This window comes from Haliotis rufescens, unplaced genomic scaffold (genome assembly GCF_023055435.1).
Source record: "Haliotis rufescens isolate VD_foot unplaced genomic scaffold, xgHalRufe1.0.p SCAF_9, whole genome shotgun sequence".
In the NCBI taxonomy this organism is placed as follows: domain Eukaryota; kingdom Metazoa; phylum Mollusca; class Gastropoda; order Lepetellida; family Haliotidae; genus Haliotis; species Haliotis rufescens.
The window spans coordinates 6,467,512-6,494,637 of NW_025964383.1; the positions used below are offsets into that span (position 1 = coordinate 6,467,512).

At 40.5% G+C, this 27,126-nt stretch overlaps 1 protein-coding gene across 2 annotated transcripts in view; it reads left to right on the forward strand.

The window, feature by feature from the left end:
• LOC124118719 overlaps positions 1-27,126 on the forward strand; it is a 42,517-nt gene that overhangs the window by 4,737 nt on the left and 10,654 nt on the right. The window contains exons 1-9 of one of the 2 annotated variants that reach the window (XM_046480959.2): positions 8,796-11,431; positions 13,158-13,872; positions 14,619-14,853; positions 15,812-15,900; positions 16,544-16,629; positions 17,657-17,740; positions 20,352-20,503; positions 20,893-20,976; positions 21,193-21,337. In XM_046480959.2, coding sequence (XP_046336915.1) covers positions 13,368-13,872; positions 14,619-14,853; positions 15,812-15,900; positions 16,544-16,629; positions 17,657-17,740; positions 20,352-20,503; positions 20,893-20,976; positions 21,193-21,337 — 1,380 coding nt within the window. In that variant the 5' untranslated portion in view covers positions 8,796-11,431; positions 13,158-13,367. Of the gene's footprint in view, positions 1-8,795; positions 11,432-13,157; positions 13,873-14,618; positions 14,854-15,811; positions 15,901-16,543; positions 16,630-17,656; positions 17,741-20,351; positions 20,504-20,892; positions 20,977-21,192; positions 21,338-27,126 lie in introns of those variants that run through there. The other variant, XM_046480958.2, reaches the window with a different exon arrangement.

Here is a 27,126-nt window from a genome sequence, read left to right on the forward strand (position 1 = left end):
TATAGTTACGTGACGTCATAACATTTAGGAAACTATGATGTCACAATACCAAGGTGACAATGGACAAATAACTTACGCCTTTACATTTAACTTAGGCGCGTATTTATGAATGGAATGTTGCTCTTTTTGAAACAATGTAGGTTCATGATCAAAATTTAGCTTATGTACTCAGCGTCTTAGCAATTTCATAGATATTATTCTTAAGCCTTTATGTAAACATGTAAAAAGTTTTCTCAGGGATGACATTGATTTTTTATGTAAATTACCTACTGAGGTACCAGAAGGATCTATGTTAGTTAGTTTTGATAGTGTTAGTTTGTACAGTAATATTGAAACTGAGCTCGGACTGGAAGCTATCAGATACTGGCTGAAAGAATACTGCCATGAAATACCAGATAGATTTTCAGATGAATTTATCATTGATGCATTGAAGTTGGTTATTACCAATAACATGTTTTATTTTGATGGATCTTATTATTCACAAAAGAAAGGAGTAGCCATGGGTACTAAGGTAGACCCTACTTATGCAACCCTTGTGTTGGGATTTTTAGAGAATATGTTTTATGATAAGGTGAGAGATACTCTTGGTGAATCTATGAAAGAACACATTGAATATTCATGGAAAAGGTTTTTAGACTACTGTTTTATCATGTTAAAAACCAGTGAAAGTCAACTTACCGCTGTGCATGAAATTTAAATTCACTTAATGTGTCACTCAATTTCACTATGGAAAAAAGCAATCCAGTTTAACCTTTCTCGATGTAAGAATCAATTTAATATCTGGGAGATTTGTACAAACTGATATCTTTTATAAAGATACTGATACGCACCAATATTTGGATTTTGGATCATGTCACCCGTATCATACAAAACGAAATATCCCTTACTGTCTCGCAAGACGTATTTGTACCATTGATTCTGGGAATGATGTTAAAACTACCCGCCTTGCTGAACTTAAGAGTTGCCTACTGCATCAAAATTATCCTGCAAAGCTAATTGAAGAAAGCATACAGAAGGCGCTAAGTATTAAGCAACTAAAACTGAGAGAAAAGTCTGAAGAAAACAATATGGGGAATAATTTAACTCTAGTATCTACCTTCAACCCTAATCATGAAAAAACATTATCCATGATTCAACGATACCTGCCTATTTTGAATCAAAGTATTAAAATGGAGAAGATATTAAGCAAATACAAAATTATCAACAGCCAAAGACAACCCAAAAATCTTAGAAAGATTTTGACAAGTTCTCAAGTTGATTCTGTTGTCATCACTCCACAGGTTTCTAAGTGCGGTGACAAACGTTGCCTAACTTGCAGCAGTATAATTGAAGGCTGTTCAGTCCAAATTACAAAGGACACTAAATTTACTGTAAAACAAAATATGACTCGTGATACTAGAAATGTTATTTACTTGATTGTTTGCAGTGGATGCAATGAAAAGTATATCGGAAAGACAGAACTTAAATTAAAAAGAAGAATGAATCTTCACCGTTCACAAATAAAGCAGCCACACAACCGCACGATTCCACTCAGTGAACATTTAGAAGCATGTGGAAATGGCAACTTTTTAGTTTTCCAGCTATATAAGCTAAATTTTGATCATGAACCTACATTGTTTCAAAAAGAGTAACATTTCATTCATAAATACGCGCCTAAGTTAAATGTAAAGGCGTAAGTTAAGTTATTTGTCCATTGTCACCTTGGTATTGTGACGTCATAGTTTCCTAAATGTTATGACGTCACGTAACTATATGTTACTACTTCATGTCCGTTATTCAGTTATGGCCTGATGAGACTCGTACGTGGTACGAGTTGAAAGCGCTAGCCTATTAAAACTGTGTTCAATCTTACTCCACTTATTTAATTATTACTATATTGTGCCTGAGAGTTAGAACTTTACTGTGCTTTTTTTTATATATATATATATATCTAGATATATATCTAGATATATATATAGATATATATATATCCTTGGATATCCTATTTTCAAACAAGAATGATTCAACTGCGAATATTGAAAAAATATGTGAGTATTACAGGATTATGCGCATTGTCAAATGAAATAAAATACCACTTACATTATTATTCATGTATTTCTGTTCATTGTCAAATTTAGGAGGAAATACATTAATCTTTATGAATATCTTTAGGAGAAATTATTTGTGAGTACAATTAGCAGACACGTTTACCACGATTACCTGTTCATTATGTTGGCATGCCGAAGACAACATTCTACAGTTATCAAATTTCTAGGTCTTTGACAATGTGTGTTTATATCGTAATTTAATATATTCAAAGTGATAAGATGAAATAGCGACTGTTGTAAATAGTGTTACAGTTTGCTGGCAAAAATATATATTATTTACTTTCCAGAATGAGATGAAACAAGGTGTTTCCGTCACTTTCTTGTCTGAAGTGTGTACCGTATCAAAGGAACTATTATGTAACTTCAATTAATCAGAAGTGCAGTTTATCATATGTTCATAATACAATGCATATTGTCCCAGGTTAAGTCATTTATTCCCCACAGAAGGAGGCGTGTTGGATGAGTAACCAGGCGTCAGAAGACTTTTGACATTCACTATGTTTATGTGTTACATTTGAATGATTAAGTTACAATTTTCCATTTTTATGGACAAAACTGGAAGCAAACGTATCATAGCATATTCTGAACTCTAAATTCTTGCTGTTTGGCCACTAGAAATAGTTCAAAATTTGTAATTCTCATATGGTGGCCATAATTCTTGCACGGGCAAACGTTCATGAAAACTCTTCCACCAGTGCTGTCTTATCTAAAGGCTAAGCGAATATCATCTAAAGTACAATTTATATATTATTATTGAGAAAGAGTTGTAGGTATAAGTATTTAGTTTTTGTTTTGCTTTGCTGTCATTCCAAAATCGAAATTTGCCCATGATTGTGTTTTTCTCTCTTGATTTCTGCTGGAATTTAAGTGACAAAAAATATGTTTCACAACTTTGGCATTGTAAATCACTATTTTAAATGGAATAAGATTTTCGTGTTTATGTTGTAAAAACAAACCCTTGTTTTGCCAATCAGGGATCAATAATGTTTCACTCTCCATCTTTGTCAGCTGATGCAAAGCTCCATGCAGCGATATAGGAATCAGTTATGCACAGTAAGAGATAGCATGCAGTGTTGCAACTCGCTGTTTCGATTGACAACTTTTGACGATTGAATTAACTATTGTGTAAGTTTATAGTGACATTTTTAGGTATGGTAGATATTCAAGCAATGCAACATTTTCGATATTTGTAGGAGAAAATGAGAGTGCCAACTGATGCAGTTGAAACTATTGAATGTGTAACAGTTAGATGTACGTGATTCAAACACGCTGAATGAATGTTGATACAATATGTATGACAACTATGAACGAATATCATGGAAGTCACTCCCTGAGGTTGATTGTGTATAATCATGCCCCAGTGGCAATCACAGGGATATTGGTCATAATATCAATCGCTGGTTTGTCTGGTTGAGACTTGATTATTTACAAGCCACCCTCAATCATGTGGAGTCTGTGCCCAGTCTACTAGCCTGTTAATGTTATTATATGGAATACAAATAGCTGAACTTACCAGACCGAACAGAATTTTACTAGATTCAGGTTTCAGACTGGGCCTAGTGGCTAAGTTGCAGACTGCATGTTGAGAGCTTGAATATTGCTGAGCGCAGCATTAAACAACAAGCAAGCAAATATGGTTATGTGAATGTTCCCATCAAGTAGTGCAGGACAATAAATTAAATGTGGAACATGTATGTTAAGAAAAGTAGGAGTGAAATTCTGCATGGAGTATGTACAGATGGGAAGTGTATTTCTACTTCAACTGCTTGAATAGATCAGCGAAGAAAAAGAAGAACTTTTTATATGTGCATATATATTTAGGCTTACATTTCTATACTATTGATTGTTACACACTCATAATAGAATAGAATAATGCACACGCTCTCTAGGTTTCACCTATTTCGTATCCGTATTATGCAGATCATTTAAGGAAGAGAATTTATGGGTGTCAACTTCTTTATTATGAAGAACACAATGTTTTGGAGTATATGCTTACTCCTTCGAAATGTTGTGTTCTTCATAATAAAGAAGTTGACATCCATAAATTCTCTTCCTCAAATCACTTCTAAATGCCTTTCAAAGACTAGATTTATCATTTTGTTTCATAACAGCAGTAAGGTAATGGTAGCCTTAATATTTATCAGGCTGGATTATGCTTAAAGTTCCTAAACATTAAACAGAAATAAGAACACGAATTGAGTAGTTGTATCAAGTATTGTGTTGTCAGGTGTAAATAAGTAGTGCATCAATACAATGGTGAAACATGACAACTCCTGTGCGAACGAACAATAATTTGTACATGATGTCACCGGTCTATGGGTAGGTCGCTCGGGCCCCATGGAACCTGGAATCCCAACCGGGCTGATACTGTAATCTCATCATCATGATGTTACACACCCAAACCAACAATCTCACAATATTGCCATGACGTAGATGTACGATATCCATTATTCTAATGGGTCACTAACCTAACGTTTAATGTTTTGACACTATTTACATTGATGGTCAATGACATGACATGAATATAATGTGTTGCCACTGACATTAAATATTGGTTACGAGATTAGATAACAAGGAGTTCTTTCAAATAAGCAACAATTCACCTCCATCCTAGCGAACCTCACTAACACAAGTATGTGCATTGTTACTGAAACAAGAAATTATTTTCTATCACTGTGAATGTGACTCAAATACATGCATCTAGAAATGGGATATTGTAGGGCAGAAACATATACTAAAGAGGGCACTGTGAATGTTAGACTATTTATAGCTAACCGGGTGAACTAGAAAATCTGCTTGAGCTTGTTGTTAAACAGTTTCATTTAACATCAGTTTAAATCAGTTATTATTCACATGATTTGGACCAGTGTAACTTGTGATGTAATGTATCTTATGTATTGTGACTCGGGTTGTAAATCTATGTGTTGTATTGCAGAGGTAGAAACTAATATCTTCAGTCCACTAGTCCTTATAATGATAACATAGTAAAACCCTTAAAAATGGCAAATTGTTACTAGTCATTAGGATATCTTAACTATTGGGCAGTTTGGCAAGGACTACAAGTCAACCTGGTTGTCCTGGAAGCTGGTTCTTCGCTATAATCCCAGCAAAGGCCCAGAACAACCTATCCATTTTCTAACTGTTCGAACTGGACTCTGTTAACATCCAGAGCATGGACCTCACTAACATATGCAGCAGATGCAACGCCAGTAAAAAGTGAATCAAAGTGATCAACTCAAACTCTTTATCAACAAGTGGTTCATATTCAGCCGAAGTCAAATGACAATAAGTAAAGCACGCCAAATGGCTCGCCATAGCTCCTTCTGTACTGACTACAACATAAGCAGGTTTGTTATAACCCAGAGAAAAATCCTGACGCGCTACGCAAACATCCCTGCGCCGGGCATTAAAAACTGTATCCTTTCCTAGACTGGTATCCTCTCCTATCTAGCCACACAAGGCTTGTAGTGCAGCGATGATAGCAAGCCCTACACAGCAGGCAAACTAGTCTATGTTCTTGCCTCACACTTGGTGAAATACTCGAAACACCTCCCTCACGTGACAAACTGAAAAAACTGTATTGCAGATGTACAAAAATGGTGTCCTGAGTTCCGAAGAAATAACGGTGTACGTGCAGCCAGTTCCCTGTAGAATGTATGACGTGACTGGTGTCTTAGCAAGTTGATCAGGGGATATCTGATGCATGTAAATAAGTCGAAATATCAAATCTGTCGATCACACTAATAAAAATGTGGTGCAAGAATGAACGATGATGAGTGAGTCCGGTATATACCATGAAATAGGTAAGGGAGGGAGAAGCCAATATAGACTGTCATACAGTCTCCAAACCAACAAAATTACTCCCATCCAGATGATGCGTAAGGGAAAGAGTGAGTGAGTGACTGTGGTGAATCGTTGATTTTAGCAAAACTCCCAATAAGATCACGTTGATTCTTCTATAAGCATCAATGCAAGAGAATAACCAGTCTTGCACATAAAGGTTGATGGGTGGTCAGCTGAACAAAGGATGACTGTAGAAGGAGATCGTGTTTTCTCATGCACCCAGGCAGTGGTTATCGAAGAGGCGGGAAAAGTTGGCTGCGAAGAATGAAGTGATGATGGCAACACCAAGGAGAAGGGTGTCAGTGTCACTGCCCTTGATGATCAACATACCAGCCGGAGCAGGATCAACATCCAGAGGAACAGGAACGGCTGAACGAAGAGGAACGGTGTGTAAAGGAAGCAGCACGGAAATTGTATTGGCAAAAGGAGGTACTACCGGTAGCTGGGAACAATTCTGGAGGGCAGAGGTCACTGGCAGGAATGATTCTAGGTTCGGTGCCAGACCATTAGCCCTGTCTCGAAATGGAGTTGATCGTGAGCATCTCGGAGAACGGTGATCCACACAAGCATCTGACGGAGAAAAACATCGACGAGAAGGAGCAGGACGTCGAGGCACTTACTCTAATGATGATCAAAGGGTTGTTCCCTATGCGGAGAGCGGTATAATCAGTGCGGGAGAGAAAGTTAGGATTTGACGGAGCATAAGGATAACCATGCCAAGGGTGGTCTGCATAATTGCTTTACGAATGGAGATCCCAAGTGCGCAAATCCTGTTGATGATGACAATTGTAGGAGCAAGAACAATTACGTTGATTATGTCAATTCATGTATAATCTGGAGGATTGGGAACGACCCAAAGTATAGAAGAACGTTCGAGTCTATAGGAATCGGTAGTGTCCCTGCGAGAGCATTGATCCCAAGAAGGTCGGTCAAACCCCATTTGTCAGACAGCCCAATCTTTCAGCCCCCCCCCCCCCCCCCCCCCCCCCAAGCATGGCAGGTTTGCCGAAAGTTGACTTTGTAACGTCGCAGAGAGGTACGCCCCAAGTACTCTTTCAACGTCACCTCTACTGCAAGAACAAGATTAGGAAATTATGTGTTTGCTTGAAATGCGTAATTAAGACGTGTACAGAGAAATGCACGACAGTCGGTGACATTGTGTGGAGTCACGGTGAACACAACCATCCCCCACCTGATGCAACCCATGCCAAGTTCATCAGCACGATGAGGAAACGAGCCTGAGAAGAATCAACCCTACCCATGTCGGCCCTTTCCCAGGACAAAGTGCTCAAGTATGATCTGCAGGGCACACCTTCACTTCCATCATATTCATCTCATGACAGCGCCCTCTACAGCCATAGAAGCCACACCATTCCCGGACTGCCACAGAGCCGTGCAGATGTTCAGCTGGAGGGGAGGTGGAGACAAACTCTGGATGGGACAGGATCTTGCTATTTACGAATGGTGATGAAGACATGATGGCGGTCTTTGCAACTGATGCACAGCTGCGAGCTCCATAGGCAGCAGAAGTTATCTACATGGACAGGACTTGTCAGTCGTTATTTGTAGAATCAACTTTATATCATTCCTGGCAGAGTAGGATTTAGTTATTTAGGTGTAAAAAGACTTTTCCCGCCACGTGTTCATTGTTTCCCGCTCTTTTGAATTTGTGTTACAATTATGTTTGCCTGAAGGGGTAGTCAAATTGTTTACAATTCTCAGCTACGTATGTATAACACATTCATATGTTTTTAAATACTAGTAGCTTTGGCGTTACATAGAGTTTGCTTGTATCAATATTTGTACTCGTAAATATCAACTCGTAAAAATTTGCCAATAGAATATTCTTTAATTCTATGGCAATCTTCAAACTTATGCTTGCGCGTTGTACTAACCTGCTTCTAATTTTCAGGCTCCTGGGACATGATCCCTGTGACGCCGGCACAAGTGTTAGAGCCTACACCGGCGCCTAACGTGCGTTCTGTTACAGCGCATACATCGCTGGGCAGCGCTAGTATGCCAGCGTGTACATGGACATGGGTGCATGACTCCTTATCACCAGAGCAGAAGCCGATCGCCATCTAGGCGTGTGCATCAACATCGCTCTGACTCGTCGAACTTATCAAATGGCAAGGATGGCGATTCCTCTGAGCGCAAGTTCCTGATTGGGTAGCAGATCATCTTGTGTCAGTGGCGCCCTCCCCTGGAAACCGGGTGGATAAGAGGGACACCATATGGTCCCCTCCTATATGGATTCCAACATCCGATGTTGACAGACATGATTAGGTCATTGGACGAGCACTTCTACAAGCTTACACTTGCTCCGTCATTTAAGCCACCCATGCTTAGGAAGGATGATTTACCTATCCATGCGATTGCGGACCAAGCTCATAATTTGCTTTCACAGAAACGGAAATCAGGCGTGTACTGAAACCTTTGTTAGCACTCGCGTCGTCATGACCACATGAGAAACCATATTAAGGCCGATCTGGCGGAGATAACCATCATACGCAGACTTGGTTATTTAGCGCTTTCCAACTGGTACTCTGAGTTCAAGCAAAGGCTGCTACGTCAACCTTGGTCATCTACTTCCCCTGTTGAACAGATTGCAGACACGCACACCAAAGTTTTCAATCATGCTAGGTGGTCACGAGTGGCCCATGTGTCGAAGCTGCCACGATTCGCTGAGCAGAGTAGGGACGCCAGAAACCTATGACTGTGGGTTCAAAACCTCAAGGCTCTTATCCGTCCCGTCGTGGCAAATACCAAGGCAGGGGAGGTGATAAGAGGGGTAAACACTGAAGCGTTGGACAGTCACGTCTGGGAACTCCCGCCACCAGTCGTTCTAATTGTCGATTCCGCCCTAGGCAGGAGACTGAATCTCTTTTGGACGATTCTCAAGGACGATTACGTACTCAACATCTCTGTAATGATAACCGTCTAGACGTAGAGTTAACCCCACTGTTGACCACAGCTCCTCCGCCTTGGAAATACCCAAGAAAGCAACATCTGCTATTAAAAAACAACATAGACATACTGTTGGTGAAAAGAGCTGTAAAGATTGTACACACCCCAGAGTTAACACCAGGGTTTTATTCTCACATCTTCCTGGTACCTGAGAAGTGATCCACAATCTCTCCATGTTCAATGAGCGTTATCTGAAACGTCCACCTTATTTCCGCCTCACCACATTGAGACTGCTCAGAACCAGCATCAATGCATTTAATTCCTTGATCAGTCTACCTGCATATACCTATCCATCCCTCCGACCACAGGTTCCTCAGGTTCCAGTTCAATAGAGTTCACTACCAATGGGCAGTTCTCCCATTTGGCATTTCAGTGGCCCCGTCGCTACTGACACAAATAATGAAGCCCATAACTGCGTTTCTACACCTGAGGAACATTTGGTTCGAGTTGTACATAGAAGACTGTCTCCTGGGTCATCAACACATACTGACGTTAGTACGCCATCGAGAAGTTATCAGACGACTACTGTATCAACAAGGCGAAGTTGGAGTGAACACCATCTTATCTTCTCTAGTTCATAGGAGGCCTGTTCCAGACAGACCAGGATCCCTATCAGACCGAGGTGACAGATGGCTCAAGATTGTACACCTCTTGTCACCTGCACTACACCAAACACACGCTTCATCAATGGCGAGTGTTACTCACTTTGGCACAGGACTTAACCACCAGAGGCCGATTACAACTGCGCCCAATCCAACAATTACTGAACCCTTACATCAGACGTCAGGATCCACTCAAAGCCATCACTCTACTGGTCCATCTTAAGCCTTACCGGTACTTCAATTGGTGGATGGTAGAGTTGAATATCTTAGGAGGAGTCTCTTTATCCGTGTTATCCCCGAAAATACACCTGTTCGTAGACGCCTCCCTTCAGGGCAGGGTTGCCCACCTGCAAGGCCAGACAGCCTCAGGGCTATGGTCCGGCGCTCATCAAAATTGGCACATAAACAATCGTGAGTTGGAAATTCTGGCCATCTCTCATTGGCAGAATCAGCTACAGTTCGCACAGCTTGCAATATCCAAAGACAACAGCACTGTGGTGCATGCGCAGTCAGGGAAAACGCACTACCCCTCCCTTCTTCAAAAGACATTCAGGTTCTTCCATCAAGTCGATCGTCTGGAACTACAATTCATAGTTCAGCACATCCCTGGATGTCGGAACATACTGGCCAATGCATTATCTTGTGGTCCAACCGGCTCATCAACCCTCACAGAAAATTGCCTCGCCCAATACCAGTCTGCACGCTTAAATCTACCAGAGGATTAAATGATGATAAGTGGGGGTCTTTCGAGGCAAGGCAAAAAACCAAGATCTCACAACTGCGTCACCACAGTTCCTAGCCGAATACCTCCTACATTTGTGTATCAAGAAACACTTGAAAGGTAGCACCATTACTACATATTTGGTAACACTTAACTTAAATCGCAAAATGACCAAGGTCCCGGAACTACAGTACCTACTACGCTCTTTCAGGCTTGAGGATCAGAGGGCCAAGTTCCGTCACCCTGCTTGTCTTATATTTTTGTGAGGTGTCTGACAAATGGTGTATGATCAGGACTAATCCATTTTACCACTTGGGTAACAGGCATTGGAGATTGGGAGAACTCAGCCGTGACATTTGTGATTTTAAGGTATCTGACAAATAGGGTGTCTGACAAATGAGGTGAGACCCGAAGTTCTATACCCAAATCGACGATACTGAGAATCGATCCCGAGAGTGGCCAGGCGAACCAGAATGCCGATCCTGAGACAATTGATCCTGAGGCGAGCAATCCTTAGATGAGCGATCCTTACATGAGTGATCCTTAGAGTGTTGATTGTGCGATTGACTTTGTTTTACTCTTGTAAGAAGCGTGAGACCAATCATACTCTGTCGATCCTTAGAGCGCTAATCCTTAGATGAGCATCGATCCTGAGAGCGGCGAACTTCCGATGATCGTGTTGATCCTTGGGGGTGGGCTCATCCTTCTAAAACCAAACCTCCAATCCTAATCGTTAGAGTGCTGATCTTGGTAGAGGGATTCTGTGAACGTTGAATCCTGTGATCGCCGATTCTGAGGACGTCCAGATGAGCCTGAGTGTCGATCCTGTGAAAGAGTCGAGTCGTAGACGATGAGTTTGAGCAACTTCCCTCTTTTGAACTGGAAGATCAAATGAAATCAAAGAAACAGCACCAGAGGACATCTGGGTCATCACTGCAGGTGAAGTGACGCAATCTGAAGCAGAGCATTCAGCAATGTCAGCAATAATACACATTTGCGAAGAAGACTATGAAAGCCTAATCATAGACACCCTGGAACTTACTGTGAAGGGAGGGTTGGAGTGGACAATCCTTGAACAACCAAGACTTCTGTTGCTTAAACCAGGCGCACAGCTCGCGGAACCGATGCCGATATAGACCCCGACGAATCCTCCAGAATAGACTGCTTGTCAAGGGTAGCACGGATGTCATCATCTTCGACAGAGAGCACAGGTAAGGCTGATTCCAGAGGCTTCAAATCCATGGAGGAGACTGACTTCTTAGATTTCTTAGTAGTCATCTTCTTAGCCTTCTTTGTCTTGGGGGGCGGTCGGGTAGCCTAGTGGTTAAAGCGTTCGCTCGTCACGCCGAAGACCCGGGTTCGATTCCAGACATGGGTACAATGTGTGAAGCCCATTTGTAGTGTCCCCCGCCATGATATTGCTGGAATATTGCTAAAAGCAGCGTAAAACCATACTCACTCACTCACTCACTCACTCACTCTTTGTCTTGGAACCCTGGTAAATTTCTCTACGCTGACATTTATGCAGGTAGATACTGAAGGAATCATCAGAGCGATGGATGCAAAGGGGACATTGTGAAGAAGAGCTGCAGTGACCCAGGCAGTCATAACAATGGTTGTGTGGGTCGGATGGTGAAAAAGTCTGCCTGCACACCAAACAAAAGAAACATGTGTTTCTTGTTCATCCATGATATCTTATTTGCGAAGAAACATGACGTGGTTGTTGGGAAGTGTAACCACAAAAATCAAAACAAAACTGTATTCTGTAACACACAACCACAGTAACTCCGTGTGGAATTAGAAAGAGAATGGTTTGGCAAGGGTAGGCATGTAACCTTGGGGTGGATCACAGCGCACAGGATTTCAGTGAATTTAGTTACCAATTGTTTGGGTGGTGACCATGGTGATGCTGGGAAATGTTTGGGTGAATTGTATTTTCAAAGCTGGAAACTTTGTTCAAGCACGTTTCCACATAGGATCGAAATAAGAAAAAAAAATGCATAGTGTATGATAGGATAAGTGTATAAATATACAATTTATTGTAAAATTTACAGTTATGACACATTAGACAGCTTGCCCTACTATATATCATCGCCCATATTCGCCATGTTCACACACACACACATATTACATTCCAGAAGTAGTGTCAATTCACCTTTATACACGCTTTTTCATGGAAACAAATACAAATAGCTTTGTCTGCAAGGACTGTGCATATTTATGATATATCTTTATGATCTATCTTTATGATCTATCTTTTTCGTTTTCACCTAGCATAGAGAAATTCCTCACACCATATGAAGGTTAATGAGGTAGGGCTGGGACAGGTAACTCGGGTACTCGGGTCGGGTGGGTACTGAGTAGGACCCGGGTACCCACAGGACTACCCTGACTCGTTGTTACATGGTTACACGCCAAAATTAAGTCTCTAATGTTCGCATTTCTTCATGACTATGAACACGTTCCTTCTGACTTATATATGTTTGAACAAAGCTAAAACTTTAGTCAACTTCAGTGTATGCATGACCACATCGTTTTATACATGTATCTAAATACATTCTGCCAGGGCTGCTGTCAAACTATTCCCAATAGGACATTCTGTACCTATCTCTTGACACCAACAGCGGGTACCCGGGTAGGGTCGGATAATAGGGGTGTGGGTACCCGGGTAGTAAATTTGGACTCGTCCCAGCCCTATAATGAGGCCAGTTTTTCCAGACTAGGAATCTGACTGGACTTTTTCATACAAAGTAGTTACACAATCAGGCTCTCTTGTTACATTACACCTTCTAGGTGTATGGCAGATGGGGGAATGTGACTAAACTGTTGAGTTTATGTAAGTATGGACCAGTGGTCCCCATTTATCTAAGCTTGGCTGCAGTACTGTAGCTCTGCTTCATTTGGACCAAACACTCATACTTCATTCTTCTGTTGTAGTTGGTGACCATTGTTCCGGGGTTGAAATCAACTGGGAAGACAGGAGGGAAGCTGTTGCGTCGCCCCCAGGTCCCTAAGCCTCTGCCCCCACTGTCTCCGTGTCCCTCTCCTAAAACAGACAGCTGCTTCAGTCCAGGCAAAACCTATGAAGCATACAATGAAGTGGATTCCCTGCGGTGTGACTCACAAGAGATTGATTTTTACCAGTCAATGTCACCAATTCCAAGCGGGGCCCCAAGTCTGGTGTCCCCGCCCCCCTCAGAGTCTGTCCCCACCAGGAGAACATTCAGGATGAACACATACACTTCTCCTGAAAGTCACGGCACATCCTTTATCAGTAGAGATGATCTGAAGTATGTTTTGGATCCTCTTTTTCGAGGTCGCAGCACAGTGGGGACATATATTGATGGAAAAAGACTAACAAAACCTTTCAAACCCCGAGGGCCTGACCCGTTCCCACCCAGAGAACCAAGAACAATTAATGAGGTGTGGTTTGACTGTGAGCCTGATGAGATGAGATACTATCAGCCACCTACATTTACGCTTGATAACTTTTTAAGGCATGTTGCAAGGATGAACCATGTGCCAATGAGGAGAGTTAAAGAAGCTGTGTGTTCTCAGCACAATTATAAAAAACTCACTAAATTACTGGCAGAAACGCACATATACCCACCGGTTCAGCAAACTGTGCATCAAGTGACGTTCACCCCGGAAGGTTAGTACACACGTTGCAGGTAGTCACATATACATCTACATAATGCTGCATCCAGCATTAGTCAAGACTACTACAAGCAGCCACAAGCACGCACGTTGCAGGTAGTCACATATACATCTACATAATGCTGCATCCAGCATTAGTCAAGACTACTACAAGCAGCCACAAGCACGCACGTTGCAGGTAGTCACATATACATCTACATAATGCTCCGTCCAGCATTAGTCAAGACTACTACAAGCAGCCACAAGCACGCACGTTGCAGGTAGTCACATATACATCTACATAATGCTGCATCCAGCATTAGTCAAGACTACTACAAGCAGCCACAAGCGCGCACGTATGCCAAATGTCTTGAAAGTGACGTTAAACTCCATTCATCACAACATTAGGTATTAAATTTGTACAATTTGTGGGAAATAGTTTCATTCATCAAACGATATGAGAAATAGTTTTATGCAGCAGAAAGAATGAGAAATAGTTTTATGCAGCAGACAGGATGAGAAATAGTTTTATGCAGCAGAAAGAATGAGAAATAGTTTTATGCAGCAGACAGGATGAGAAATAGTTTTATGCAGCAGAAAGAATGAGAAATAGTTTTATGCAGCAGACAGGATGAGAAATAGTTTTATGCAGCAGACGGGATGAGAAATAGTTTTATGCAGCAGACAGGATGAGAAATAGTTTTATGCAGCAGTTACATGGTTAATCCGAGTGAATGAGTATCTGCACCTGGCTGTCAACAGGTCAGAATGTGCCTGCATGTGAACCGCGCATCCCCCAGCGCCAACTGTTGTATGAGATGGCAGCAATGATCAAGTCCCACGTACGAGAACTCATCAATACAGAGGTGAAAACAGTCATCAAACAAATGCCAAAGTACAGCCCTTCCTACCAGAGTGACAAAATGCCTCACACAGAAATCATTCTGTATGAAGATGACACTGTTGAGAGACTGAGCTTCATATCCAAGAAGAAAGTGTGAGTAGCACGTGAAGATGTGGGTCTGTGTGGGCCGAGGTTTGCAAGTATGATTGAGGTTGATGGCACCTTAAGAAGGCATCAAACATTACAAGCTGCTCTATTTATCTATTAAAACCACATCTCTTTTCTTGTTTGGAAAAAAGAAAGTGAAAAATGGTTCAGTGGTATCCTACCACATTGCTCCCATTCTGAACCTGTCTTTGAGAGAGGTCACAGCAGGGTAGGCATGTAACTAAAGTTTTCATTCAGCATGTGAATGGAGACCTTAGATTTTTGTGGGAGACGAGTTACTTCATCAAAATATATAAATGACTTACTTCATTTTGTCTTGAGATTTGTCCCAGCTAGTTATTTGCCCACTGAGGCAGCACAGGAGTTGCTGTGCAGAGCTTCTGCTCTCGGGTGTGCCAGTATAGAGTTGTGCTCTCATTCTGATGCTTGATTTTTCAGTGCATGGATGTGGAAATATCATCAAACACCTGATGTCATCAGTTTTTCCTCTCACATTAAACTCACATGCATAATGCTGTGATATAACTGAGAGTATGTTCAAGCAGTGAAACCCAACTTATATCTGATCTGCTTACTTAGAAATTGGCTAAGATGTGCTGGAAATAAACAGATACATTTGGATATGCTCCCTTAATAAAAAAGTTCACTGTGCAGGTATAGTCTCAGGTACCTACCTACATGAGTAGGGCATAATTGCATGCCACATTCAATAGGGAACAAGACATTGATGTGTGGAGTTTGGGAAATATTTATTTTATCATGATTGTTGGTGCATTTTAATGAAATAGGCTGAATGTCATATTTTTAGTGATATATTTGTTCTCATATATTCAAGCGATGGAGAAAAGAATAAGTATTCAATTATATTATAATTTTGAAACTTCTAGTCGAGCTTGTTCTGTGTTTCATGCTTGTGTAAAATATTAAACTATGAACTTTCCAGAGATTCTGAACTGCCAGCCTCGGATGCAGTCTTCCATTCAGCACAGACCCAGTACTTCCAGGGCTCAGGGAGGAGTCGCTCGCCCTTCAGTAAGTCCGTTCACTGGATGGGGCCACTTGGCACTACATGTTTACCTCAAACATGTATCATACATATTTAAAGGTGCTATGCTACCAGAACATATATTTTTCGCCCCTGAAATAATTTTAATGTCTTTTGAATAATAATAATGATAATATGATATTGATTCTTACACATAGTGCTTAAAAGCTAAAAGAGGGGAGCTAACCTCGGTGAGCCAGGCATATAAGATTCAACCTGGGGACATCGCTATCAGAACACAGAAATTTCCACCTTCTATATTAATCAATAAAGTTTGTTGATCAAAAGCAGATGAAATACTTTCATATTCTAGTTAAAGTATAATAATCTAACTCTAAAAAAATTGTTACCTATCTTTACATGTTCAATGTTGAAATATTCTATAACACACATATGTTCTGTTTCAAAGGTGGATCCAGCATCCAAAAGGGTGGGGTCCAAAATATCAAAATGCTCTCTCAGTCAATTTTACTGCCTACAACATACTACAGTTTGTTTTCAAAAGGGCTGGGGAGGGGGAGGTGGCAAGTCTGGACCCCTGGACCCCTGGACCCCCCCCCCCCCCCCTCTGGATCCGCCTATGTGTGTAGTCGTAAATGCTTTTGACCAACTGTAATGCTTTGCTCACAGCTGTGCCGGATGACGGAGTTATCTCCCCTTCAGAACTAGCCATTCTGGACTCTCTGATCAGTGGAGGAACAGCACTCAGCCTCAAGGTGAGAACACAGTTCTGCTGGTGTCATTAGATGTGTCTTTATCACCATAAGTTAATTAGTTTTACTGATAAGTCTAACTCATTAGTCAAATTTACGAATGTAGAAAGATGGATAAAATAGTAACTTGCCTATTTCAAACCCCATCAGTGAGTTTATCTTTTCTGGTTAGAAAAAGAATAACCTCCCGAGTATTGTAAGCTATTTGTCACAGTTTGTTTTACTTTAAGAAGTTGACCTCACTGGTAAATTCTGAACAGTTTGTTTTGCCCTCCTGTTAGGCTTAAAAAAAAGAAAATAATTGGTTCTCAGGCAATGAGTTTTGAAAATATAGAGCGGGTGGGCAGTGGTTTTTTTGTTTGTTTTTTGCTTGTTCAAACTTATATGTAACCAAATAAACAGTTGTGTACCATCAACCTGGGAAAGGCCTCCCTACATATACAAGCATACAAACTTCTATTGCCGCATTACCATAACATGAGATCCACAGTAGAGCTGTACGCATGTAAAGGGAAGTAACTGCATGCTATATTGGATGGCATTTTTTAAAATTATTTGGATTTTAAAAAATAAAAATAAAATGCAAATAAAAGAATTGGCGCCTGACTTTCTGATGATGCCTGATGGTGCCTGAGAACCAAGACTATTATTTTTTTTTAGCCTTAACGTTGGCCTGACTTAGTTATGGCGAAAACTGGATTGTTTATTGCTAAAGACTCTTGTAATATATAAATACATTGTAATATAAGAAAGACAAAATAATGGCATCAATTTCATAACCATGTTACTTACAGCACCTTACGGGGCGGTCGGCTAGCCTAGTGGTTAAAGCGTTCGCTCGTCACGCCAAAGACCCGGGTTCGATTCCCGACATGGGTACAATGTGCGAAGCCCATTTCGGTGTCCCCCGCCGTGATAATGCTGGAATATTGCTAAAAGCGGCGTAAAACCAAACTCACTCACTCACTACAGCACCTTACACATGCTGAAGACATTCAGATGCTTGTACATGGAAGCTTGCATGTTGTAGGCCCACTTCATATCAGAAGTGCCCGATGTGACACCTTTAGTGAAGACTGTCACCTACCTCAACCTGTCCTTCAATGACTTCAGAGTGGGTATCTTGCAATATCTGTTGGTCACAATTTAACACATGATTGATTTAGTGCCTTACACATTGACTTTGGTACTGCTTGTGATCGATGCATCTGGAGGGAAGTGGGTGCAAGTGATGTGTTAGCATCTAACTAAATGTTGTACCCTGTTGGATGCTGTTGAAATGTTTGCACTGTAAGTGAAGTATCTATACACCTGGAATTTAATTAAGCACCACTCATATTTTCAATTTACTTTTCATGAAGAAAACAAGGGTTTGCATTGGAACAATGACATTTTCTCAGTATTGCTGGCATTTTGAAGAAAGACGTTAGATTCACCAAGAACAATGTGGAAATTACTGTTGTCACTCAGTAAATACTGAACTGCTTCAAACCAGTCTGTATCAACAGGATCCTAAACCAATATCAGTAGATGCACGAAACACAGTTCTCGTCAATACGTGGTGTAACCACCCTACACACAAACGACTGCCGCCAGACGCCTCCTCATTCCAGGAATCAGACGTGGCACTTGACATTGAGGTTTTCTACCCCATTCTGCATGAAAAGCAGCAGCAAGTTCACATAAATTGTGGACGGGTGGCTCTGTCTGTCAAACTTGACAGCCTAAAATGTTCAATTGGGTTGAGATTGAGACTTCGTGCTGGCCAAGGAAGTGTCTTTATGGCATTCTGACGCAAGCATTCCTGTACAGAATGTGATTTGTGATACCTAGCATTATCACCCATGAACATGAACACAGGTCTATTGGCCAATGCATAATTGTCAAAATGGGGAAGGGGTGGGGTGGGGGGGAGGTGATACCTGCCATCTCCAGGATGTTATGCTGATATCGAGGTCCATTCAGATTACCCTGCACATTGATCAAGTGAAGTTTACAATTGAATGAAACACATCCCATCTACATTACCAATCCCTCACCACATGGATGGAATGTTAGAATGTTTTGTGCAGCCATGGCACATGTAAAAGTCCAGTTTCCTCCCTTGTCGGCTTGATTGCGCCACCAGTGGCTATAACAAGTTCTGTCCTTTTTATTGCCCTCCTATTGACCAATCCTCATTTCGTATCACTTGCATTTGCTTCAAACCAAATGGCAGCGCCCAATCAAGACAACCTGATTGATAATCAAGATCTATATTGTAAAAAAATTAGACTTACTTCGCGAAGTGCATGAAATCACGTGAGCACCTTGATTAAAAACATGAAAATACTTTGGAAATATCTGTTAACGCCGAGTTAGCAGTACACATGCTTTACAAAACCTGCAATCAGCCAAAATGTGCATGGCTGTTGACGAACCGGATATCAATTTCGTTAACCGATTTTGATTGGACTATGCATAGACTTGTTAGTCCAGCCAAAATATAACTCCATATTTCCAGCCTAGTTCGGCAAGGGTGGAAACTGGACTTACAGTCAGTTAACTCCCTTGCCTCGGGAAGATGTGGCTGTATTTGCCTGCCTCCAGACACGTGTATGGCATCTACCACATGTATAACAGAAACTGACTCTCATCAGGAAAAGGGACTCTTCGATATGATGCAGTATTCCAGTTCAGATGTCGATAAGACCATATGAAACAAGCCACTTTATGGGCCTGAGTTAACAAGGGATGTTAGATTGGTCTTCTGGCTCTGTATCCAGCTGTTTTTGGACAATTTCTGATGGTTCTGGTTGAAATAGCTTTGCCTGGTAGCGACTGTACTGTTGTCAAATTGATGTCATCTTAAGAGCGTTAATAATGCTGTATCTTCTCTCCTGGATGCCTTGCTAGGCTGACCTGGGCATGGCTGTCGTTAACTTCATTTGTTTTTCGGTATTTCTGCAGTAATCTTAAAATTACAGTATGGGGACGTCCAAGTTGATGTCCAATTTCCTTACTAGACATTCTTGCATTTTTTATTCCAGTAATCCCACTAACCCCTGGATCCATTCCCATGGTTCTCGCAATCTCAAATTACCCGCCCTTGATTTTTGCCAGTTTGATACTAGCTATACTAGGTCTAACGTACCAATTATGTTGGGTTGGCCAGTCCCATTTATTATGAGTTTGAGGTAGATTCAATTGAGAGAGATTCAATTTGAAAAATAATTGACATGCAAAAGAAAGCCCTCTAAAAAAATTTTGATGGAAAGGATGTCTTTTGGTCCATCAAAACTGGGGTGTCTTTGGTTTTTAGGTAATACAAGTCACCTCTCTTACCCTTTCCCTTTCCCCTTATGTCCATGTTTGATTTTTGGTTAAATTGAAAAACAGATGTGTGTAATTTGAGATTGCGAGAACCATGGGAATGAATGGATCCAGGGATTAGTGTAGGTTTACCGAAATGCTATCCCTGGTGGCATCGAGGATGGTGCTTTACATGCAGTGTGAGCAACAACAAGACCATTGACAGTGGTATTAGCAATGGTGTGGGAAGAGGGCCATCCTACCTAATATATGGATACAACTTAACTATTTTCCAAACTTTTAATTCTGTGTCATTTTGATTTTGGTGGTGCTTGATTAATTTCCAGGTGTTACCGTTATGTTGTCTATACCTTGTAGGATGCTCTGAAACACTCTGCTTGGTGTGGAATGTAATCTGGTGGTTTCTGTTGAAGGGCTTGCCCCTGGAGGTTCTGGAGATGAGTGAGTTAGAAGTGCTGAAACTGAGGAATAACCCCCTGATAGAGCTTCCCCCAGACATTAACAAGCTGGGCAAACTGAGGACATTAGTCGTGTCCTTCTGTCTCATGTCCTCCCTGCCCATCAGGTATGTTGTACCCCAGGGTAGTGTAATGACAGTCATCCTTCACAGCCTGTTTCTTGTACAGATCTAGAAGGAACTGTGTCTAATTCAATCCTACTTCCTAAAGCAAATCCAACATTCTTAAAAGTCGGCCAGCAGAGATAAGTTTTGTGATAACTCCAACTCTTGCTATGCTAATGAACTTAGAAATGTATTCCTGATTTACATGCAACTGTAATTATTAAAAATACTTAAGTTTTGTGCTACCATTTCAATTAAGTTGTTTGACCATTTCAATGGGAAATATATATGTTTGGGTAAGTCATGGTTATTGAAACAGAACAACAAAAACCGGGGATAATAATAAGGCAGACAACTACTTTTTATGTTGTCTACATTTTCTTTGCATTCAGCCTCTTTGACATGACATCCATAGAACATCTTGATATCTCCTACAACAGAATCACCTTCATTCCAAATGAAATCTGCAAACTAAGGTAACAGTAGCTTTTATTTTCACTTCTAATGAAACATTGTAGTTAGTTTCTACCTAATACAACATCACTGCACTCTATTTCTATGCTCTTTTGTTCCCTGGTGATGTCTATGTTGGAACAAGAATTTTGGTTTGGTAGATTTGTGTTTATAATAATTTGAAGGAAAGTGTACAGCTTTGTTTAACTGTTTTAAATGTCCTATATGTCTGTGAACAGAAAACTACTGGAGTTGAATGTGGAGGGGAACCAGCTCCCTGCGCTGCCAGGATCTGCCTGTCGCCTTAGTCTACGCTCTGTCAATGTCAGGAACAACCTCATGCACCCACTCTTCTGGCGGGATAGCACCAAGAACCAACCACAGGTACCTTCACAACACAGTGGGACGTCAGACCTATATTGTTGGACAACATGAGGGAGATACAGACTATAGAGTGACAACAAGAGGGAGATACAGACTATAGAGTGACAACAAGAGGGAGATACAGACTATAGTGGGGCAACATGAGGGATATACAGACTATAGTGGGGCAACATGAGGGAGATACAGACTATAGAGTGACAACAAGAGGGAGATACAGACTATAGTGGAGTAGTATAGGTAATAGGGGTTCTGGACCACTTCCACTGGAGCAGGATTCATATACCTATACTGCTACTACAGGAGGAATTTTTTATGCCAAAATGATGATGCGATTTAATGATAGTCATGAGATTCAGTTAAATTGGCTCTAGCTCACCAATACCTGGGGCCAATCATTGCTTCTATTAGTGATGTGATTCAACGAAAGTCGTTTTAAAAGAAATATCAATATTAATTAATAATGGATAAAATATACTATAGCCCACGAGGATATTGGAAAGGTTTAGGAGCAATAAAAAAATTAGCCACCGCGGCTAAGGTATCTCAAGATGTGGCCAAGGATTGGTTAAAGAAACAAGCGATGTGGCAGATATATTTACCGGCACCGCGTTATATACCGAGGAAGAAGTTTGATATTTTTACAACGAATGAAGTTCATCAGGCTGACCTCTTGTTTCTTCCCCATGATAAGGTAAAACGCAAAACGTACAAATACGCTTTAACGGTAGTGGATGTGGCTAGTCGATACAAAGAGGCTGAGCCATTAACATCGAAAGAATCAACAGAGGTAGCTAATGCACTGAGTCGCATATATAAACGTGGACCGCTAAAATGGCCTAAGCTATTTCAAGTAGATCCCGGTCGCGAGTTTATGGGATCGGTAACTAAACTGTTAACAAAGAACGATGTCAAAATCGTCCGTGGTGAAAGAGAGGCCCACCGCAGTCAAGCTATCGTCGAAAGATTTAACCGGACATTAGCGGAACGTTTGTTTGGCTATCAGTATGGGATCGAAATGAAATCCGAGCAATTGAGATCAACCGAATGGGTGACACGATTATCAGCCGTTGTATCAGCGCTGAATAATGAAGTAACGAGATTAATAGGGAAGAAACCATCCGATGCTATTAAAATGAAATCAGTGACTTCCGAATCTTCAGCACCGAGGAGAGGCAAAGAACGAAAACTTCCGGATAGAGTAAGGGTAAGATATTTATACCAGCCCGGTGAACTCGAAGGAGGCCTACGTCGCGCAACCGATCCCATATGGTCCCTTAAGACGTATAACATTAGTCGATTGGTTACGAAAGAAGGAGAGCCTATTCTTTATTATCTTCAAGATGGACCGGGTAGGGCATTTGTACGAGAAGAGTTGTTCATAGTTCCCGACGGTACGGTATTACCACCATAACCATAAGCATAGGTATTTACACCATCATTATCAATCCATCTCTTTGTATCTAAGGGGGATAATGATGTCTTGTTCATTCTTAATCCATATATCCTATGATCGTAACTTCTTAAAGAGTTCATCTCGTGTTTGAACGTTCTACCGTTGAATAATGATTCTTTATACTGTTCGTGTTTGATATGCTTTTTTACAACATACTTCTTAACGCCCTTAGCTTTTCTTATCTCTCCATTATCGGACTTCTTTATAGAATACATCTTAGGTCTTAATCCCACATACTCCGCTATAGGGGTCCCAGCACATTCATCCTTCATCTTACCTAATACCTTTTTATTTACTACGCTGTGCAGTGGATTATCTTTAGGATAATCGCTCGTGTCGTACATATCTATTTTTTCTGCCATATCTTTATACACATCCTCGGTTTGTATTTCCATCAACAAAGAATCTGTGTCGGTATATAACACCTCGCATCTATCGCCGTATTGCTTCTTAAGTTCGTTGTAATAAAAGTCATACATTAAATGTTTTGACAAGTCGAGAATACTCATACCGACGTACACCGGTCTGTTGAATTTTATATTACTCTTCTGAATATGCAACGCGGCTAAGTCGTTATCGAATATCTTGCTTCTGTTAAAAGCCGGACTGGCTATAAGTTTCCTGAGTCTTTCTTCCTCATTAGATCTGACTAATTTAACATCAACACGCTTCCTTAGATTCTCCATAGTTTTACCAAATACTGAGTTATTCATGAGCTTATACAGATTCTTTTCGAAATCGCTGGTAGCTATCTTTCTTAAATCTGTGTTCAACCTTATATAGGGCTCCATCCAAGGGCTTTGATCGAACTTTAGAACTCTGTGTATTTTCTTAAGTTTCATACCTAACGATAGATACAACTGGAGATTTCTGTAGTGAACTATATATTTTGTTTTATCCATCAAATTTGGTACGAGTTTTTCTATGTTAGCTAACCTACTATTACCCATCAAGGAGCGTTGATATTCCGACATCCAATCTTTATTAACCATTAATCTTTCGGGAGCTAGCGGATAACTGTTATGGTCTTTATGTAACGAACTTGGATATTCCAAGTCAACTTCTAGTATGTACCCTTTATTCACATCATTATTATGAATATTATGGATATCATTCACTTCGATATCATCGACCCATTCAAAACCACCCGTAGGTAAAGGTTGACTCATAGCCCATCCGTACAAATTGTTGGCGTCGAGATATAATATGTGCGTGTCGGGTTTACTAGGATCGTATCCTTCCACTAATTTATTATTAGCCTTAGAATACCTTTTAGCTGCCATCGATATACCACCTCTTAATCCTTTCTCAATAAACAAGTGCATATCGTAATCTGTTAGCAATTTTAGTTCTACGCCGGTCTTCTTCAACAATGCATCCCACGATAGTCCGGGACTGGAATAGTACCATGCCGGGTCCAAGCCATATTGTTTGAAACATGTCTTTCTAAATATCTCGAATATATCGGCGAGTAACAGTACATCGGTTTTTAAGTACAGATCGTGATAATCGCCTAAATTCTTACAACCTAATTTATCCCAGACCGTCAGAGCGTGTTCATAATCGGCATCTGTTATTCTAGATTCTGTTAAGTTACTATAGAATGATTCGAGGGGTGGTAATTCAGTTTCTTCGAATCTAGACCAATCATCCATATATTCGTAAGGATATACACCTTTTCTCAGCAACAAATGACGTGTTATCTTATCAGTATATTGATTTGTTATCGCGAAGTCATCGGGATTGTTCGCATTAGCTAAATTGTCCAGGGAAGATAACAGAAACTGTACGGAGTCTATGAATCTAAGCCCATTACTTTGCTTTGTTCTAGATTTCCCATCCTTGTCCCTATAATGTATAGGTTTAGTCAACGAGAACGATATGTATTTTTCCATATTGTTAGGAATGCACGTTAAACCACCGTCGGTCTTCGAGATAGCTTGCATAATGAGATGTGAATCGTATCCCCTAAGGTTATGAAACACAACGGGGATGGGTATTGTTTGAGAGTTCATTTTTAGTTTCAAGTTGCACTCGTTATGAGAGGCTCCCCGATAATTACCCGTGACGTGACAATGATCTCTTACGGAATCCCCATCCAGGGGTTTATTACAAATGTGACAACTCGTTGACTTCTTATAGGCACTCCAATCATCCCTCGTCATACGCATGGGTATCTTACACGATAGTTTTTCCCTGATTATTCTCTCTTCATTTTGTAGATATTCTAGGAACTTTCCCGCTGCATCGGGACCTCTGTAAATCACGGGAGTGTTTGTTTTCCCATCATACCTTACAACTATATATCCAAACCCACAAGGAATATGTTCTTGAGTTTTGTACGTAAAACTATTATCTTGATTATTATGGTTGGTATTTTCTATGGGTTTGATAAGCGCTTCGAAGTCGGCGTAAATTACGTACGGTACTGGCATTTGATTACAATAATGTTCAAATTTTAACATATTTTTTTCCCTCTTTAGGCATATCGATCCTGATAGCATTCTGTCCAACACCTCTACAGTCTTCTTTATGCGCTTCTAATAGATCTTGTCTGCTGTACCCATGCAGGCATCTTTCGCAGAAATATTTCTTTCCCTTATATTTAGTTTGATCGTATAGCAGCCTGTTTAAACTCTTTATCCACGTATAATGATATTTACCATCTTTTTCGATCAGAAATGAATTGATTCTGGGAATATTTTCCGGAGCGGAGCTTATCCTGTGTACAACAATTCCTTTAGAATGTCCAAAAACATTTATAGCTAAATTATTTTGCTTTTCCACCTTATCAATTTGTGATATTGGTGTAGGTTCGTCTATACCATCGAAGTTGAGTCCATCGTTTTGAGGATAGCTAGAAGGTCTATCTGGATGCTTGTCTACGGGGAACAATGCAGATCTTATCATCATTCTTAAACAGTCATCGGATTTATTTTTTACGTTAATTATGGCTTTTTTCTTCTTATAATACGGAGGTAAATCTATATAAGATCCACCTTTGAAGGGCATATAATTTGCTATATCTAAATATAAACTATCGATTTTATCAACACCCCAACCCGAACCTCTATTAGTCCAGCGTTCTAAAGTTTCCTGTATCCTCTGAATTGATGTATCTAATGATGAATTTATAGTATCGGATTCGGTTATAACTTCTTGATTGCTACGGAAATATGGTTCGGTATATTCGGTGCTATCGTCTGTGTTACTTTTACTCAATGTCATTTTAATCGTCAGCTGGTATTTTATACTATGTAAATCATCTAATTCCTCGTTAATTTTACTCGATATGATGGGCTTAATATCGTTAACATCCATGTTGGAATAAATATCCATCTTCCAACCTCTTAGATATTTACCAACGCCGGCGGATGTGGGTACAAATATTAATTCTTGTTGTTGATTATCATCATCATTATTAGGTTGAATATCATTATCAATAGGTTGATTATTATCTAGTAAAGCGATCAATTCAGCTCTTCTCATTCGAGAATAACCTCTCAGCCCACCGTTTCTCGCTCGAACTTTGAGTTCTCTAACAGTCTGGGGTCTGTTGTATTCCAAACCGAGTAAATCCATCAATTCAGCTTTTCTCATACGAGAATATCCACGCAGTCCACTTTGCTTTGCCATAGCTTTTAATTCTCTGACAAAAACCATTGTGGTTGAATGGTATATGCAAAATGAGACAAATGTCTAATTGGTTGTTTTCATATATCTAAATACATATTCTCCCCAACCTATTCCTCTCATTGATGTAATCTCTCTTCCTAGCATAAATAATCTGGTTCCTGACCCTATCAGCACCGTGTTCCTTACATAAACAATAACGACCTTTGACCCCTATCCCGCATACAGAACACGTATAGTTGATGTTTCCGCGCCTGATGTAATAGTTGTGTATCCCGCAGTAAAAAAAATCAACACAGCGTCGGTTACAAAGAGTAGTCTTCCCCATGAGTGTAAACTTGCAGTTATTCATGGTATATACATCTATCATATCATTTGTCTAAATGCAAATCACAGCTACACTGCGAGATATTGATTATGCATAGCCACAGCTGTCACTCCGACTTATGCATGGTATAGCTGAAAATCAATACAGAAGTCAATCCCAACATGATAAATGTGATCTCTCGGTTCTTTTGTTCCTCTGACGGTGTATAAAACTGACTCATTGTTGGTCTCGGTATTGGGTCTAGTTTTTTCCCATAAACGAGGAAGTATTCGTGCATGGCAGATTCGACATCCTTAAACGTTTGAATTGAATGTCCTTCCTTAATCAGTTGTTCATGAATAAAGTCTAATCTCTTCATTCTCTGCTGTGTATATT